The sequence below is a fragment of the Medicago sativa genome, chromosome 1 (assembly GCF_051527215.1).
Source record: "Medicago sativa cultivar Bolivia chromosome 1, Bolivia_mono, whole genome shotgun sequence".
Taxonomy (NCBI): Eukaryota; Viridiplantae; Streptophyta; class Magnoliopsida; order Fabales; family Fabaceae; genus Medicago; species Medicago sativa.
The window spans coordinates 74,347,392-74,360,406 of NC_140749.1; the positions used below are offsets into that span (position 1 = coordinate 74,347,392).

The window sequence follows — 13,015 nt, forward strand, 5'->3', positions numbered from 1 at the left end:
TAGGCATACCACAAACTGTTTGGTTAAGAAATTGTTAGTTATTTTACAAATATTACAAGGCTTAAATTCCAAGATTTACATAGTTCTTAGAAGACCTATAAATGATAATTAAAGGTTTGTCAAGCCTACCATTCCTAGAAATTCATTTTTACTAAAGTATCTAGAATTAACATAGTAGATTTAAACATGAAATGAAACATGTTAACCTAGCTAGCTAGTTAACATCCAGCAGCCTTGAGAAAATTATCAAATGGGCTAGCAGGAGGCAACTTCATGGGGTCCCTTGGCAATGCTGCTACTTGTGGATTGCCATCCTCATATGCTTCCTACAAGAATATGAAAGACATATATAAAATGCCTGAAATAATTGGAATCATAACAAACATATAAGGTGCACCATAAATTGATATCATACTACTAAATGGGATGTAAAGAAAAAATAGAGTAAAGGGCCATTTTGGTCCATGAATGTGTATGGCGTTATCGCTAGTCACTAATTGATCAAAATTACAAAAATATTCTTGAATATGTTTTTTATTACTCTATTTAGTCCATCAAATTACTAACGGAAGATAGATTTGAGGATGTTTTTGTAATTTTGATGCATTCAAGGACTATAGTGACACAACCTCACATTTAGGAACCAAAATGACTATTTACGCAAAAAAGACAAACTAATTTTAAGAGTAAGAGATACCTTTTCAAGTGCTGCGTTACTGTTACGAGCAAAGGCCAGAAACGACTTATCAGGTGATTGAGTGTAATGGTTCTCGAAGGCCAACCAATTTGAAAGCTTCTTCCGTGAACATGTCCCAAGCGATTCACACTGACTAGCCATAGCGTTATATGGGAGAGGCGAAGTGGAGACAGATGTTCCTGCCACATGACTTGCTACCTCCAGTGCCTACAAGCAGTGGATGCACCGTTGAGCTATATGCTTTTTCAAGTTATAGTAACTGTTCCTATTAAATTTTATTGTTTTTTTTTTACACGTGAACTATGTACTAGTTAATGACTGTATAATTTGAAAATTTGTCTACATCAACATCAAGATAATACGATTCAAAGATTGGATAGACGAAGCATAATGCAGATTCAGAGTACCATGGCTATTTGCAACAATTTATGGCTATTTGCAACAATTTGTCATTATACAACATGCACATACAAAACACAGAATGTGTACCGATTCCATAAGTTGTCCAATGCTGATAACATGAGGCTGCGGAGGGGAAAGAGGCATCTTTGGAATGAATCGAGAAAGGTCAGAGACAGAAGCTTCACTGATTGCGTCATCTTCACCTCCTGAATTTGAGGGAAAATCCTGAAAAACAAAAAATGATCAATAAAAATTGAATTTGAAGGAAAACACCTCAAAATAACATAAACATCGTGTCAACAGATATAACATACCTCATCAACCGACAACGACTCTTGAGAATAATAAGTCATTTGATTCTGATCAAGAATTGACTGTGGACCAAACACAAAGTCTTCATCAGGCTTGAATGTCTCCGACAGTAGCACAGTCAGGTTATCTGCATCCAGCTAAGAAAAAGAAAACCAAGAAGAAAAACCAAGAATGTCAGGGTGCTGAAAGTTATGAAGAAAAAAAAAAAAGTGGTCACTGAATAAAATGTAATACCTCAGTAAAGTTTGTCAAGTTATGAATCAAAGCATTCATTATGGTCTGGTGATATTCAGATATTTTGTTCCTCAACTCAGATAATGTTGACATGGCTAATTGGTTATCAGAAGCAGTACCATACTCTCTCAAATCCACATTCATCTTAGCATATACTTGATTGTCATCACTGATACCCAAGAACGGATCAACCTGATTATATGGAAGCAGAAAGTTGTTACGATGTATTCTTTGAAGCAAGCATAAAACACGACTTTCATACAAAAGATCAGTCCCTCACCTCAGATTTTGCTAACGATGTGAGCACATCATTCAGGTCATGAATCTGATATATTTTGCAGGCAAATACCAGCATCCCAACAGATAATACAAAGATAGACCTTTGATACGCAGGGGGCAACGTTCCTGCCAGAGGAAGAGTATATCAATTTTGCATTCTTTTTTGATACAATAAAAAGGAATGGTTTGGGTTTTTTTCTAAATTAAGAAGTTCACGTTATGATATTCCATATAGGTCGTACCATTACTTGGGTCCAACAACATAGTCCAGAGAGATAGAGGAAGCTGGAAGAAGCGGATCACCAGGTTATCTTTGTCTTTTAGGTTCTGCAACATTGCATTTTAAAGATTAAAACAATCAAAATGATGATTACAGAGAGAACAAAAAGGGCAGTCAAAATCAAGATGACATTTAGTTTCCTATGAAAATGAGCCTCCAATATTTACAAGCATCATACATGAGTTACAAGTTACGGCCATAGGTCAATGTGAATATAATAATTAATACAAATAGAACTAGACCAACGTGAAGAGAATACAATGTAAGATGACACCGATCAACAAATTTATATAGTTGCTTCCTTGAACATGATATAATTTTTTGACAAAACCACACAGAATTCAATTCAGAAAACATTAATTTCACTAAATTGCTTGTTTTCTATTTTGAAGATTCAATTTTATTAGGAAATCAAACATACAATATTACAAATATTCAATCTAGCTTTGCATGATTTGTCTACAAGCACAAAAATAGACTAAGCAGTAAAGGTGAAACCACTCGGGTTCGAAAAACAATTAAAGACAATGTGAATGTGCCCAGACAAAACTACCTTTATGCGTAAAACAATTAGCGCTAATATGAATGAATGAGCTATAGCTTCAATATTTGAAGGTAAGTTATCAGGAAGATTGGCTTGAATCCAAAAGGCAGAAAGAAGCTGGCCCATTTGATCTTCACTTAGCTTCATAACATATGGTTCCTGAAACCCAATTCAATATCAAAATATAGTAAATCTTTATCAAGAAAAATTTCAATTAATAAGATCTACCGACAGATCAATTCAGCTACTCACCACATCAGTCAAACTTTGAGATCCTGTAGCCCTATCAATGATTGAGCTGAGTTTGTAAAAGTTAGGGGAAGTCTTCAAACCACAGCCTTGTTTCCATTCTTCTGCGACTGTATCCCTTTCTTTGTCATCATGAACAACATTCCCATGATCTGCAGCATTGGTACCATCTCTGCCTCTGCGGAGCTTTTCAAGTAAAGCTGTAATTGAAGCAGATGCAGTTGCAGTCTGAGAATTCCTTTTATTGCGCTGATCCATATATCTAGACCGCAGAGAGGAAACTTCATGTGTATGGAAGGAACTTGGTAAAAGAAGTACAGAAAATATAAGGTGTGCTCCAATACGAGCCTCTACGTCTGTATGCATCATTACTTTTAGAAGTTGCATGAGAAGAGATTCAGGAAATCCCTAGAGGCAAACAAACAAAATAACTATTAATAAATTGACAAAAATCTTCAACCATTACCTGCAAAAAAAAAATTAATAATATAATCGCTAGAATGCTGCTCAAAATGATTTTTAAGAGAATGTGTCTTGGTGGCATATTAAAGTTCTAGAATATTTCCTCAGATATTATTGACACAGCTACTAAAATGTTTGGCTTCAATTTGAAGTACAACGACTGTTGGTAAATCTTCGATAAAAACAAGCTCTTCGCACCTGCTGCACACGTAAGTTGGCCAATGCAGAAGTGAGTGCTCGAGCAAGGACTATGAGTGATCCAATGGTTGCTCTTCCAACAACACCAGATGGAATATTTTCTAGGGTTATTGCCATCAAGTCAAATAGTGGCTGCGCATCAATGACCTAGTCAACCAACAAAGAAAAAACAGTAGTTTAGTAACTGAATAAAAAGCAGCATCTGAATAAATCTATATTGTTCTTTTTAGTGTTACCCCATTAGCGATTTCCAGTAAGCAATTCTCAATGGAACTTTGGAGTGAGATATTCAAATTGAACTCTTGTTCTCCAACAAATTCACTGGAGGCCTGGAAACTTTTCCGGAGATGTCTGCAAAGGTCACCAACAAAACCAATCTCTGCTAACCGTCTACCTGATCTAATCTGCATGGCTAAAGATGTGGCAACTTGAACTACATAGGATTTAAGTTGAGGATCATTCATAACATTTTTGTGGTCCAGATGATGTATCACAGAAGCTAGAATAAACCGTTGATTCCCTGCAGAAAAAGGTAAAGATTAAGGGAAATACCATCATGCAGAAAAAAATGGAAGGTTTTACAGAAAAACCATGTATGGTAATTAATATTCAAAGCTCATAGATGCTTCAAAGTCCTAAATTCCATACAGTTATGAAGGTAAAACACGGAATATGATAACTGACAATACAACCGCTGCAAAGCAATTTATGCAAAAGTAGTGGGAGAACAATACCCGTGTTCTCAATGAAGTAGGCCATCCTCGACAAAACCACCATTGCCAAACCATTTTGAGGAGCCCAGTGTTGCCTTGTATCAAAGTAGACAAACATTGGATCCAATACACGACGCATAGTTGTGCTTTCCTTGGCTAATTCAACCAATCTTTGAATGCATATTTGAGCCCATATTTCCGGCTTTTCAATTTCTTCTCTATAGAATGATAAATAAAGACAATGATAAGGGAATAGTGAATAAAATCTGTATAACAAACCAATTGTCGCAGCTGTAGCAGCTAAAAAAGGCCTATTAATCGGCTCTTGAGTAAATAAATACCTGGTTAAGAGGGAAGGATCCTTTACTTCTGGTCGTGGTTGGATGATCAAGCAACTAGAGCGATTGTCATTACCAACAACTGAACCAGCCCGGCTTTCACTACGGACAACCTCATTCACCCAATTATGATGAGCCTCTGTCCTGATGTCAGCATCGTCACTTTGTCTACTCCAATCATAGTTATCTAAAGTGGCATAAACAATCTGCATTTTGAATTTTGAATTAAGCAACAAATTAGAGATGATACGAGAATAGAGAGAAATTCAGATTCACCATGAAAATTTGGAAAAATCTATCAATCAAAGAAACACACGGCATAATGGCAGTTTCAAAATGGTTGGGAAGCTTCACTAAAGAGTCAGAATGATTTATATGAGGAGAAACTCAATAAATTACCTCATCAAAATCAGCAAAAATGTGTGAAAATTCAGTCATGAACCAAACCTGCCAAAAAAAGGTAGTGAAATAAACATTGGGAAGTAAGTAAGCAATCAATGAACTGAAACATTATGTTCCAGAAAACATGCAAAATCAGAAGTGAAACGTATAGCAATTCAAATGTAGCACTAATTACCATTGCTGAAAGGCATTGCAAGCTTGAGGCCCTCAAACAGCAGTTTTCATGGGTTTCACCAGGCTCCTGTGATAGCATGCATACTTTCTTCACCAATTTCTCAATGTTATGAGTGTAAGTAGAATCTACCTGCACATTCATTGTGTAAGTGGCACGAATGTGAATGCAAAAATGATATCAGCTAATTCATTGCAGTAGCACACATCGACTTGTTTCCAAGTATACATCGATCTAATAGAATTACATTTGTGTAGTAGCCAAATAAGCAAAGAGCAATATATTTGTTTATTGTATTATTCACCTGACAGTAGATGAACCTTGTTAGAGATTGGCAACCAAGTGCCTGAATAGCCTCATCCTTGGAATAGTCCAAGAGCTCCGAAGTTACATTAAGCACATCAACAGCGAAATATGTGCTGCAATATGCAGACGATAAATTAAAAACTTTTAAGAAGAGTACAATATAACTTTATGTTGGAGATCAATATCACAAGTGAGCTGATGAAAAGAATTCATAGCATATAAAATAACATCAACATAACATGGAGAGACAAAAGAATCAATCATGAGAAACTTACATCTGCGTCTTACAAATGGAAAGTAACTTATTGAAAGATTCTGCTATGATCTTGACTAGTTTGATGTGCTCAGATCTCAGTTCTTTATAGCATCTTTCTTCAAGATATTTTGCTATCTAGCAGAAAGAGCAGAAATAGTGAACTTAGAATTGGACTGACCTAATTCAAGCACATCCTATTTTCCTCCTCTTCTTTGAATAAAATTAAATAAATTACCCATACATGACTGAAATAAATGAATAAATACCTTTGGAATCCGAAAAGGATTTTTGGCTGCATATTCACATAATTTGACAATTTTCCTTTCATTTGGAAGCTCATCCTGAGAAGTATTGTATAACATGAATACCAGGGTTCAACCTCATGAACAAGTCAATGGTAAAGCAAAAAGATATGGCCATATATAATTTGGTAAAATGATTCACCAACAAGCATGATCAATTGGTTAGAATGACAATACAGGTTACTTCACAACATGTGATAATTGAAAATAATTTGTAATAATTGGCAAGAGGAGCGACTGCAGGTAGGGGGATACAAAATAGTAATAAAGCCGTATCAGTGAAGAACAAGCTTCAAATTTTTATATTTTTGTACCCCTTCCCGGACCCTGCGTATGCGGGAGCTTCAGTGCACCGGGTTGCCCTTTTTTTTTTTTTTGAGAATTGGAAAACAATTTTCTCCTTGCAATGAGAATAACACAGCATTATGAATACTACACTGCCTACTAACATTTTGTTTTTCTATTGGATCATAATGGTTTTGAAAAGGAGCATCAGCACAAACATTTCAAATCGAATGCATGTCCAATGTCCAACACACGTGGTTACATTCAATTACTCCTATTTTCAAATTCAAACACATTAAAAAAGGGTACGATAACACACGAACCGGGGATTTTGGGAAAATATCAGCAAGAAGTTTTCTGTAACGTTTGACTGGTTGTCTTGATCTTGACCTCAAAGCAGGACAGCAAACACACATGCTCTCACAAGCTGGGAAGATCTTCCTTGAGATGACCCCCATTTTCTACACAATTCCCAACTGAGAGAACAAAAAATGTAGCCAAATTAGTTCAAACTTCAAACCCAACCAAAATATATTCAACTACAAATATTTTTAAAAAAAAATAAAAAGAACCAAATATAAAATGCAACTAAGATGGGATCCAAAGAACATACTCAATAACAGTTGAAATGCAAAATAGGAGGAACCAAATTGAAACTGAGAAGTGTTACAAGAGTACTACATAAGTTACAAACATGGTTGTTTTTCATTTTTAAAAATTAAAAAAAGCAATAAAAAAAAAAGGAGAAAACCGTCGAACCAGAAAGGAATAAATAAAGCAAAAACAAGAATAAACTGTAAAGAAAGAAACTTTTCAAAGTATAATCAACAGTAGTATAAAAATCTCCAAAAGGGCAGTGACCAAAACAGTGATAAATAATACTACATGTAAAGCAAAGACAAAAAAACAGAAAGAAAAAAAGGTGAAAGATGAGTGAAGTCGTAGTCCTACCAAGTTAGTTTGGAAGAAGATCTGGGAGTGAGTGAGTGGTATGGTAGGTGAAGAAGGTTGTTGTTCAGGAATGGAGAGACCCCGGTGTGAAATGTAATAATTAGTACTGTAGACAGTAAATATGAATACTAGTCAAAGGAAAATAACGGCGCGTGGGTTAAGAGTAAGAGAAGTGAGTGGAACTATGTTGTTGTACATATGCAGGATCACGTGATGATGTCAGAGAGTTTGAACACAAACGAAATTCATTTTCCTTTTTCTTTTGTTTTGTTTTGTTTGGCGCTGTTTCAAAGTTTGTCAGAACTTGGAAGAAACAAACACAACATCAATCAACGGGAATTTTAATTTTGATGGGTTATTTATTCAAAAAAATATTAACCTACCTGTCTCTCTCTCTCTGTGTACGCTTATGAAACTGATGTTACAAAAACTTCCTTTTGCGTTGAATACGAAAGCACGGGACAGGACTTTATTTTGAAACTCACTCTCCATCAAATGAGAGGAGGGGCATCCCCATTCTCGGAATAGTAGTATAGTCTGGTGCGATTTTTTTTCCCACCCTAAAATGAAATAAAATGACCTGTCTGACCTAGTAAAAGATTTATTTGAGTTAAGAGTGTTTTACTTGTACTTTTGATTTTGTCCCCCCCTAAAAAAAAATATAGAGTAAACCCTCATTTTCGTCCCTGGAAGTGTGCCTCGCTATCAGGCACATCCCTGGCTCACCGAAACGAATCAAAAACTCCCCGAATGTTTCTTCCGTTAGTCAGTTAGGTCCAAAACGTTAACTGACCGTTTTCTTTGCTGATCTGGCCTCTGGACTTGCCATATCACCTGCAACAAAGGCTGTCCACGTTGGCAGGGACGAATTTGGAGGGTTAATAGAAAGTTTGCAACGGTCATGTTTAGATCCCTCCTTTATCATCACCCATTTTCATCTTCATCCTTCCCTCATCTCCATTTCTCCTACCGTTCCTTCCCAATTTCAAACCCTAAAACCATTTTCTCACTCAAATTGATTCACTGTTGTTCGAATTCCCTAACCCAAGTTGCGATTGAATATGATGGGAGGTGGGGCTGGAGGAAAGGCGATGCGCAAGAACAACAATAGCAGCAAATCAACATGTGGTTCATGGAGTATGTCATCTTCCTCAAGAATAGATACAAATCGTTCCACAATTCCAGTACCTGATTGTAACTGTGGGTTGAGGACAGTAATGTTTAGATCAGACACCCTAAAGAACAGTGGGAGACTATTCTACACATGTCCATATCACAAGGTATATTTGTTATTTACCTCTGAAATTGTAGCACCACATTGTACACATTCTCTTCCTGTTTTTGTTTCTGATTTCTCCATTTATGTAATTGCAGAACGATCCCCGAAATTGTGAGTATTTTATATGGCTTGATGAATGGGAGGCAATTCTTGCGGCAGAAGAAGTTGCAAATGCAGAGGGTAGAAATGATGGAAGAGAGACTGTAAATGAAAGGGTGCTTGATGGGAGAGAGGCTGGCAAGCGAAATGCAATTGATGCAAAATGGAAGACAAGACTCAACTCTAAATTGGAACTTTTGGCTGTTGATTTAAGGATGCTGAAGTACTTGGTCTTTGCATCTATTATCATGCAATTCCTCAACATGATAATGCAAAAGAAGTGAAATAAGAGGAACAATGTATTTTGCTTTAGTTTTTGTAGGTTCACTAGTATGTAAGACCTTGTGTAATGAAATGGAGCTTTGGAAACCAAATTACGTAACACTATTATGAAATGAAATGAAGGTTTGGAAACCAAATTATGTAACACTATTATGAAATGAAATGAAGGTTTGGAAACCAAATTATGTAACACTATATTATGAAATGAAATGAAGGTTTGTTTATTTTTGGAAGCAATTGTGCAAGACCTTGTCAACATGAATGATTATGAATATAATGGGAATGAATTCAACAACATAAATAAATTGCACAAAAGAAGGTAGTCATAGTCATAATATTAGATGAAATAAGAGGAACAAAGTATCTTGCAAGGTAGTCATTGTTATAGACATTACACAACCAAAATGAAGATAGCTTACATAACCAGCATTACCTAATATCTTGTTTTGAAAGCTATCTCAAAGGCTCTAAGCCTAAATACTAATTAAAGATGATACCAAATAAACTACATGTCCAAACCAAAAAACATAAGGAGCAACAAACATTAAATGCACACATTGTCTTATCCTTTCAAAACATTAACAAAAGCTTGTCTTCAAGGGTGCCTAGGATGTTGATAATTTCCATTTCTTGGTGGCACAAACATGGGGACAGTAGGTCCATTATGTCTCTGTCGTACATAAAGCCCTGGTGTTGGGATGAAAGTCATATTTGATGCTGAGCTTGAACCTCTAATTGGTGGAGCCCTAACTGCAGTTGGTCCAGAAAATGGCCACAGATTTCCAGCTACAAATGGTACAGCTTGTGGTCCTTCAGGGATATGCATTTCCTATACAATTTAAATAAACAATATAAAGGCAGGGAACATGATATAGCAGATATGCATCAGTTGCCACATAGTTTTCATACATATCTTGTCATGACTAGTATAAACATGATAATAGCAGTAGAAACATGATACATTTAGTTCAAATTTCTAAACTTAAAGGCATTCCTCTATTCAGCCAACAACAGCAATAGTAGTAGAAAAATGATATAGCATATATGCAGTTCAATATTAATACCTGAGAATCAGGTTGTGGCTGTGAGTCAGGCAACTCAATCTCAATTGCACCATCACCATGAGTTGATGTCCACCCTCTAGGCCTAATTGGTACACCATAGTTGTTACACCCTTTGCTATTGTGACCTTGGATACCACACCTTGCACAAGTTATTGCAGGGTACTTTCTCTTGAGCTTGCTTGAACTAGCACCATCTTCATTCCCATCTTTCCTTCTTTGTTTCTTAGGTCTCCCTGTGCGCCTTCTTATTGGTGGGGGAACTGGTTTGTTAAAATTAGTAACTTCCCAAAATTCTTCTCCTTGAAGTGGTTGGATGAAGTAATTGTAAGAAGCTTTATAAGCTCCTATGGTTAACCATCCATGACAGTAATCTTCTGGTTTTTGATTCTTATATGTTATGGCAGCAACAACATAAGCACATGGCATACCTAATAACATGAATAATAGTGGGTGAGAAACATATTAACCAATGTAAATGAGTTTTTAAATTGACTTTCTGGGTTAGAAACATATTCAGTCTATAAACATATATATAGTGGGTTACCTGTCAGTTGCCAAAACCTACAAGTGCAAGTACGAGTGCTTAAATTAACATCCATCTTCTCTTGCCAATTTTGGACCTCATACCTGTAACCATCACTGTCTCCACACCAGATTGGTGTCCACTTGTTACTTTCCAGCTTCTCTTTATCCAACCTTGATTGCTGCATTGGACACAATGGGCCAGGACGACTTTCTAGTTTCAACTTGTTTGTAGCCATTGTCTTCATGATATAGCACCTTATCTCTTCAGCCATTGTAAGAATTGCATGACCTCTAAACTTCAGGATCTTAGCATTAAAAACCTCACATGTGTTGTTAGTAATGTTGTCCACTTTAGGCCATTCACTGAAGTGAGACTTAGTCCAGGATGTTACAGGCCATTTGTTCAGATACTCCCATGCCTTAACAGACTTTCTCTTAACCCTCTCCATATGCATGTTGAACTGTGCAGGTGTTGTTGCTTTTGCACATGCCCATACTGCTCCCCTAAGCTCTTTATCCTTCCATTGTTTTGTGAAATTTCTCCAAAGATGCATAGCACAATACCTGTGATGAACACCAGGAATAACCTCTTGCATAGCTGGTATCAAACCCTAGCAAAAAATACACAGACAACAAAGATAAAAATTAACTCGTGGTCCTCTAATGTTGTCACTTACTGTCATATGCATCCCTATAAGTTAAGCCAAAAAAACAAAACAGTATATGCAATATATACGTACCTTCTGCATGTCACTCATAAAATTCCATCCATGTACCTTGAAATCACCTAAATCAGCATGAAGCAATGTTAAAAACCACTTCCAATTGTCCTTGTTTTCAACATCAACAATTGCATATGCAATAACAAAAATCTGGTTATTGGCATCTTGACCCACTGCTGCAAGCAATTGCCCACCATAATATCCTTTCAAAAAACAACCATTAAGCCCAATAAAGGGTCTGCAACCAGCCTTAAAACCCAATTTGCAAGCCTCCAAGCATATGTAAATCCTTTGAAATTGAGGAGGGGCATTAGGGATAGGTATCACATCTACGAGGCATGATGATCTTGGATTGCTCCTTAATAATTCATGAGAATAATCCCATATCCTACCATATTGCTCCCTCAGACTTCCTTCCACCAACTCTCTAGCCTCTTTGATTGCCCTAAACAACTTTGAGTCATTGACATGTATACCAAACTCCCTTTTCAAGTAATCAAAACACTCACTATAAGTGATGCTTGGTTGAATCTTAATTTGATGTTGGAGCTTGTTTACAACCCACTTTCTAGTTGCTTGCTTGTTCTTGAAACCTCTGCAACATGTATGATCAGGATAGTAAGTCTTGACTTGAAAGCTTTGATTCACCTTGCTCCATGAACAATATATCTCCCAACTACAATCATCTTGGGCACACTTTGCTCTTGCTCTTTCTTTGTCATTCTTAGCCCACCTTATGTTCCTTCCATAAAAGATGTTGTAATCTTTGACAGCATTCTTGAAAGTCATCAACTTATCAAACTCTATGCCAATTTCCAAGTGTATTTGACCAAACTGTGCATTTGGATCAAACTGAGGGAATACATCTCTCCCATTCCCTTCTCCTTCACTGCTAATTGGACTTTTCAATTCTTCAGAATGATATGAGTTTACATCATCATTCTCACTGCCTACATCAACATGCACATTACCATAGTTTTCTGCCACTGGCACATCAGCATCATTTTCTGCTACTTCCTCCATATCTTCTAGCTCATCAGCATCATTTTCATCTTCAACTGCAGCATCATAATAATCAAACTCAGCATCATATCCATCCTCAGATTCATAATCATCCTCAGCATCATATTCATCATCCTCAGTGTGTGTGTTAGAAGGTATATACATAGAATCCTCAGAGTCATCATCACCAGGCATATGATCATTTGCAGCTGCATTTAAATCAGGTATCTCTTCACCATTTTCTTCAGGCACATGATGGTCTTGAGGATCTTCTTTCTGAGTCTCACCAACATCTTCTTCACCACCAGTGAGTAATGGTACTGGAACTTCAATCACAGGATCATCCACGTCATGCTCATAATACAAGTGAACTTCATTGTTGGATCTAATAGCAATGTTCACCATCCCAACAACATCAGTGTCATTAACGACTTCAAACAATCCAGTTCTGAACCCTAGCTCAGCATCCAAACACCAGATGTGTGAAATCTTAAAATAGCGAGCACAACTCTTCACAAGATCATCAAGCATAAAGCGATTGATGTAATCAGTACACATGTCTTCCCAAACACAATATTCCCCTCCAACATAGTCCAAATCATCATCATCAGCGATGAAATGTCCACCATGATGCAAAATCAATGTTGCCTTTGGTTCCAT

At 36.6% G+C, this 13,015-nt stretch overlaps 3 protein-coding genes across 5 annotated transcripts; 1 reads left to right on the forward strand and 2 right to left on the reverse strand.

The window, feature by feature from the left end:
* On the reverse strand, positions 1 to 7,968 carry LOC146957335 (protein SEMI-ROLLED LEAF 2). Of its 3 annotated transcripts, none has more exons than XM_085735882.1 (20): positions 7,766 to 7,968; positions 6,755 to 6,907; positions 6,111 to 6,185; positions 5,864 to 5,979; positions 5,587 to 5,701; positions 5,286 to 5,414; positions 5,108 to 5,155; positions 4,712 to 4,914; positions 4,392 to 4,588; positions 3,894 to 4,177; positions 3,658 to 3,804; positions 3,001 to 3,405; positions 2,758 to 2,907; positions 2,167 to 2,251; positions 1,926 to 2,050; positions 1,646 to 1,837; positions 1,414 to 1,548; positions 1,187 to 1,324; positions 698 to 904; positions 1 to 326 (listed from the first exon to the last, which is right to left on the reverse strand). In XM_085735882.1, the coding sequence occupies exons 2-20, from the start codon at positions 6,887 to 6,889 to the stop codon at positions 219 to 221; spliced, it is 2,994 nt and encodes a 997-aa protein (XP_085592008.1). In that variant the 5' UTR covers positions 6,890 to 6,907; positions 7,766 to 7,968; the 3' UTR covers positions 1 to 218. The 3 variants fall into 3 exon arrangements, with proteins under 3 accessions (XP_085592008.1, XP_085591996.1, XP_085591998.1); XM_085735870.1 differs by lacking the exon at positions 7,766 to 7,968 and adding an exon at positions 7,383 to 7,415; XM_085735872.1 differs by lacking the exon at positions 7,766 to 7,968 and adding an exon at positions 7,045 to 7,415.
* A 78-nt stretch (positions 7,969 to 8,046) lies between these two features.
* LOC146957336 (uncharacterized) lies at positions 8,047 to 9,271 on the forward strand. The gene is made up of 2 exons (XM_085735891.1): positions 8,047 to 8,662; positions 8,757 to 9,271. Exons 1-2 carry the CDS (start codon positions 8,444 to 8,446, stop codon positions 9,042 to 9,044), a joined length of 507 nt encoding a protein of 168 aa, XP_085592017.1. The 5' UTR covers positions 8,047 to 8,443; the 3' UTR covers positions 9,045 to 9,271.
* A 123-nt stretch (positions 9,272 to 9,394) lies between these two features.
* LOC146957337 (uncharacterized) lies at positions 9,395 to 13,015 on the reverse strand. Its single transcript, XM_085750289.1, has 4 exons — positions 11,372 to 13,015; positions 10,651 to 11,242; positions 10,107 to 10,534; positions 9,395 to 9,871 (listed from the first exon to the last, which is right to left on the reverse strand). Exons 1-4 carry the CDS (start codon positions 13,013 to 13,015, stop codon positions 9,638 to 9,640), a joined length of 2,898 nt encoding a protein of 965 aa, XP_085606415.1. The 3' UTR covers positions 9,395 to 9,637.

What these genes read in the sequence shown, in the direction of transcription:
- LOC146957335 (XM_085735882.1), bottom strand. Translation starts at nt 6,889, where the DNA reads ATGGGGGTCATCTCAAGGAAGATCTTCCCAGCTTGTGAGAGCATGTGT. An exon ending in TCCATTTGTAAGACGCAGAT is followed by an intron (nt 5,702 to 5,863) that starts GTAAGTTTCTCA and finishes TGCATATTGCAG; the next exon opens with CACATATTTCGCTGTTGATG. An exon ending in TACTGGAAATCGCTAATGGG is followed by an intron (nt 3,805 to 3,893) that starts GTAACACTAAAA and finishes TTGGTTGACTAG; the next exon opens with GTCATTGATGCGCAGCCACT.
- LOC146957336 (XM_085735891.1), top strand. Translation starts at nt 8,444, where the DNA reads ATGATGGGAGGTGGGGCTGGAGGAAAGGCGATGCGCAAGAACAACAAT. An exon ending in ACACATGTCCATATCACAAG is followed by an intron (nt 8,663 to 8,756) that starts GTATATTTGTTA and finishes ATGTAATTGCAG; the next exon opens with AACGATCCCCGAAATTGTGA.
- LOC146957337 (XM_085750289.1), bottom strand. Translation starts at nt 13,015, where the DNA reads ATGGAACCAAAGGCAACATTGATTTTGCATCATGGTGGACATTTCATC. An exon ending in TAGGTTTTGGCAACTGACAG is followed by an intron (nt 10,535 to 10,650) that starts GTAACCCACTAT and finishes TCATGTTATTAG; the next exon opens with GTATGCCATGTGCTTATGTT. An exon ending in AGCCACAACCTGATTCTCAG is followed by an intron (nt 9,872 to 10,106) that starts GTATTAATATTG and finishes TAAATTGTATAG; the next exon opens with GAAATGCATATCCCTGAAGG.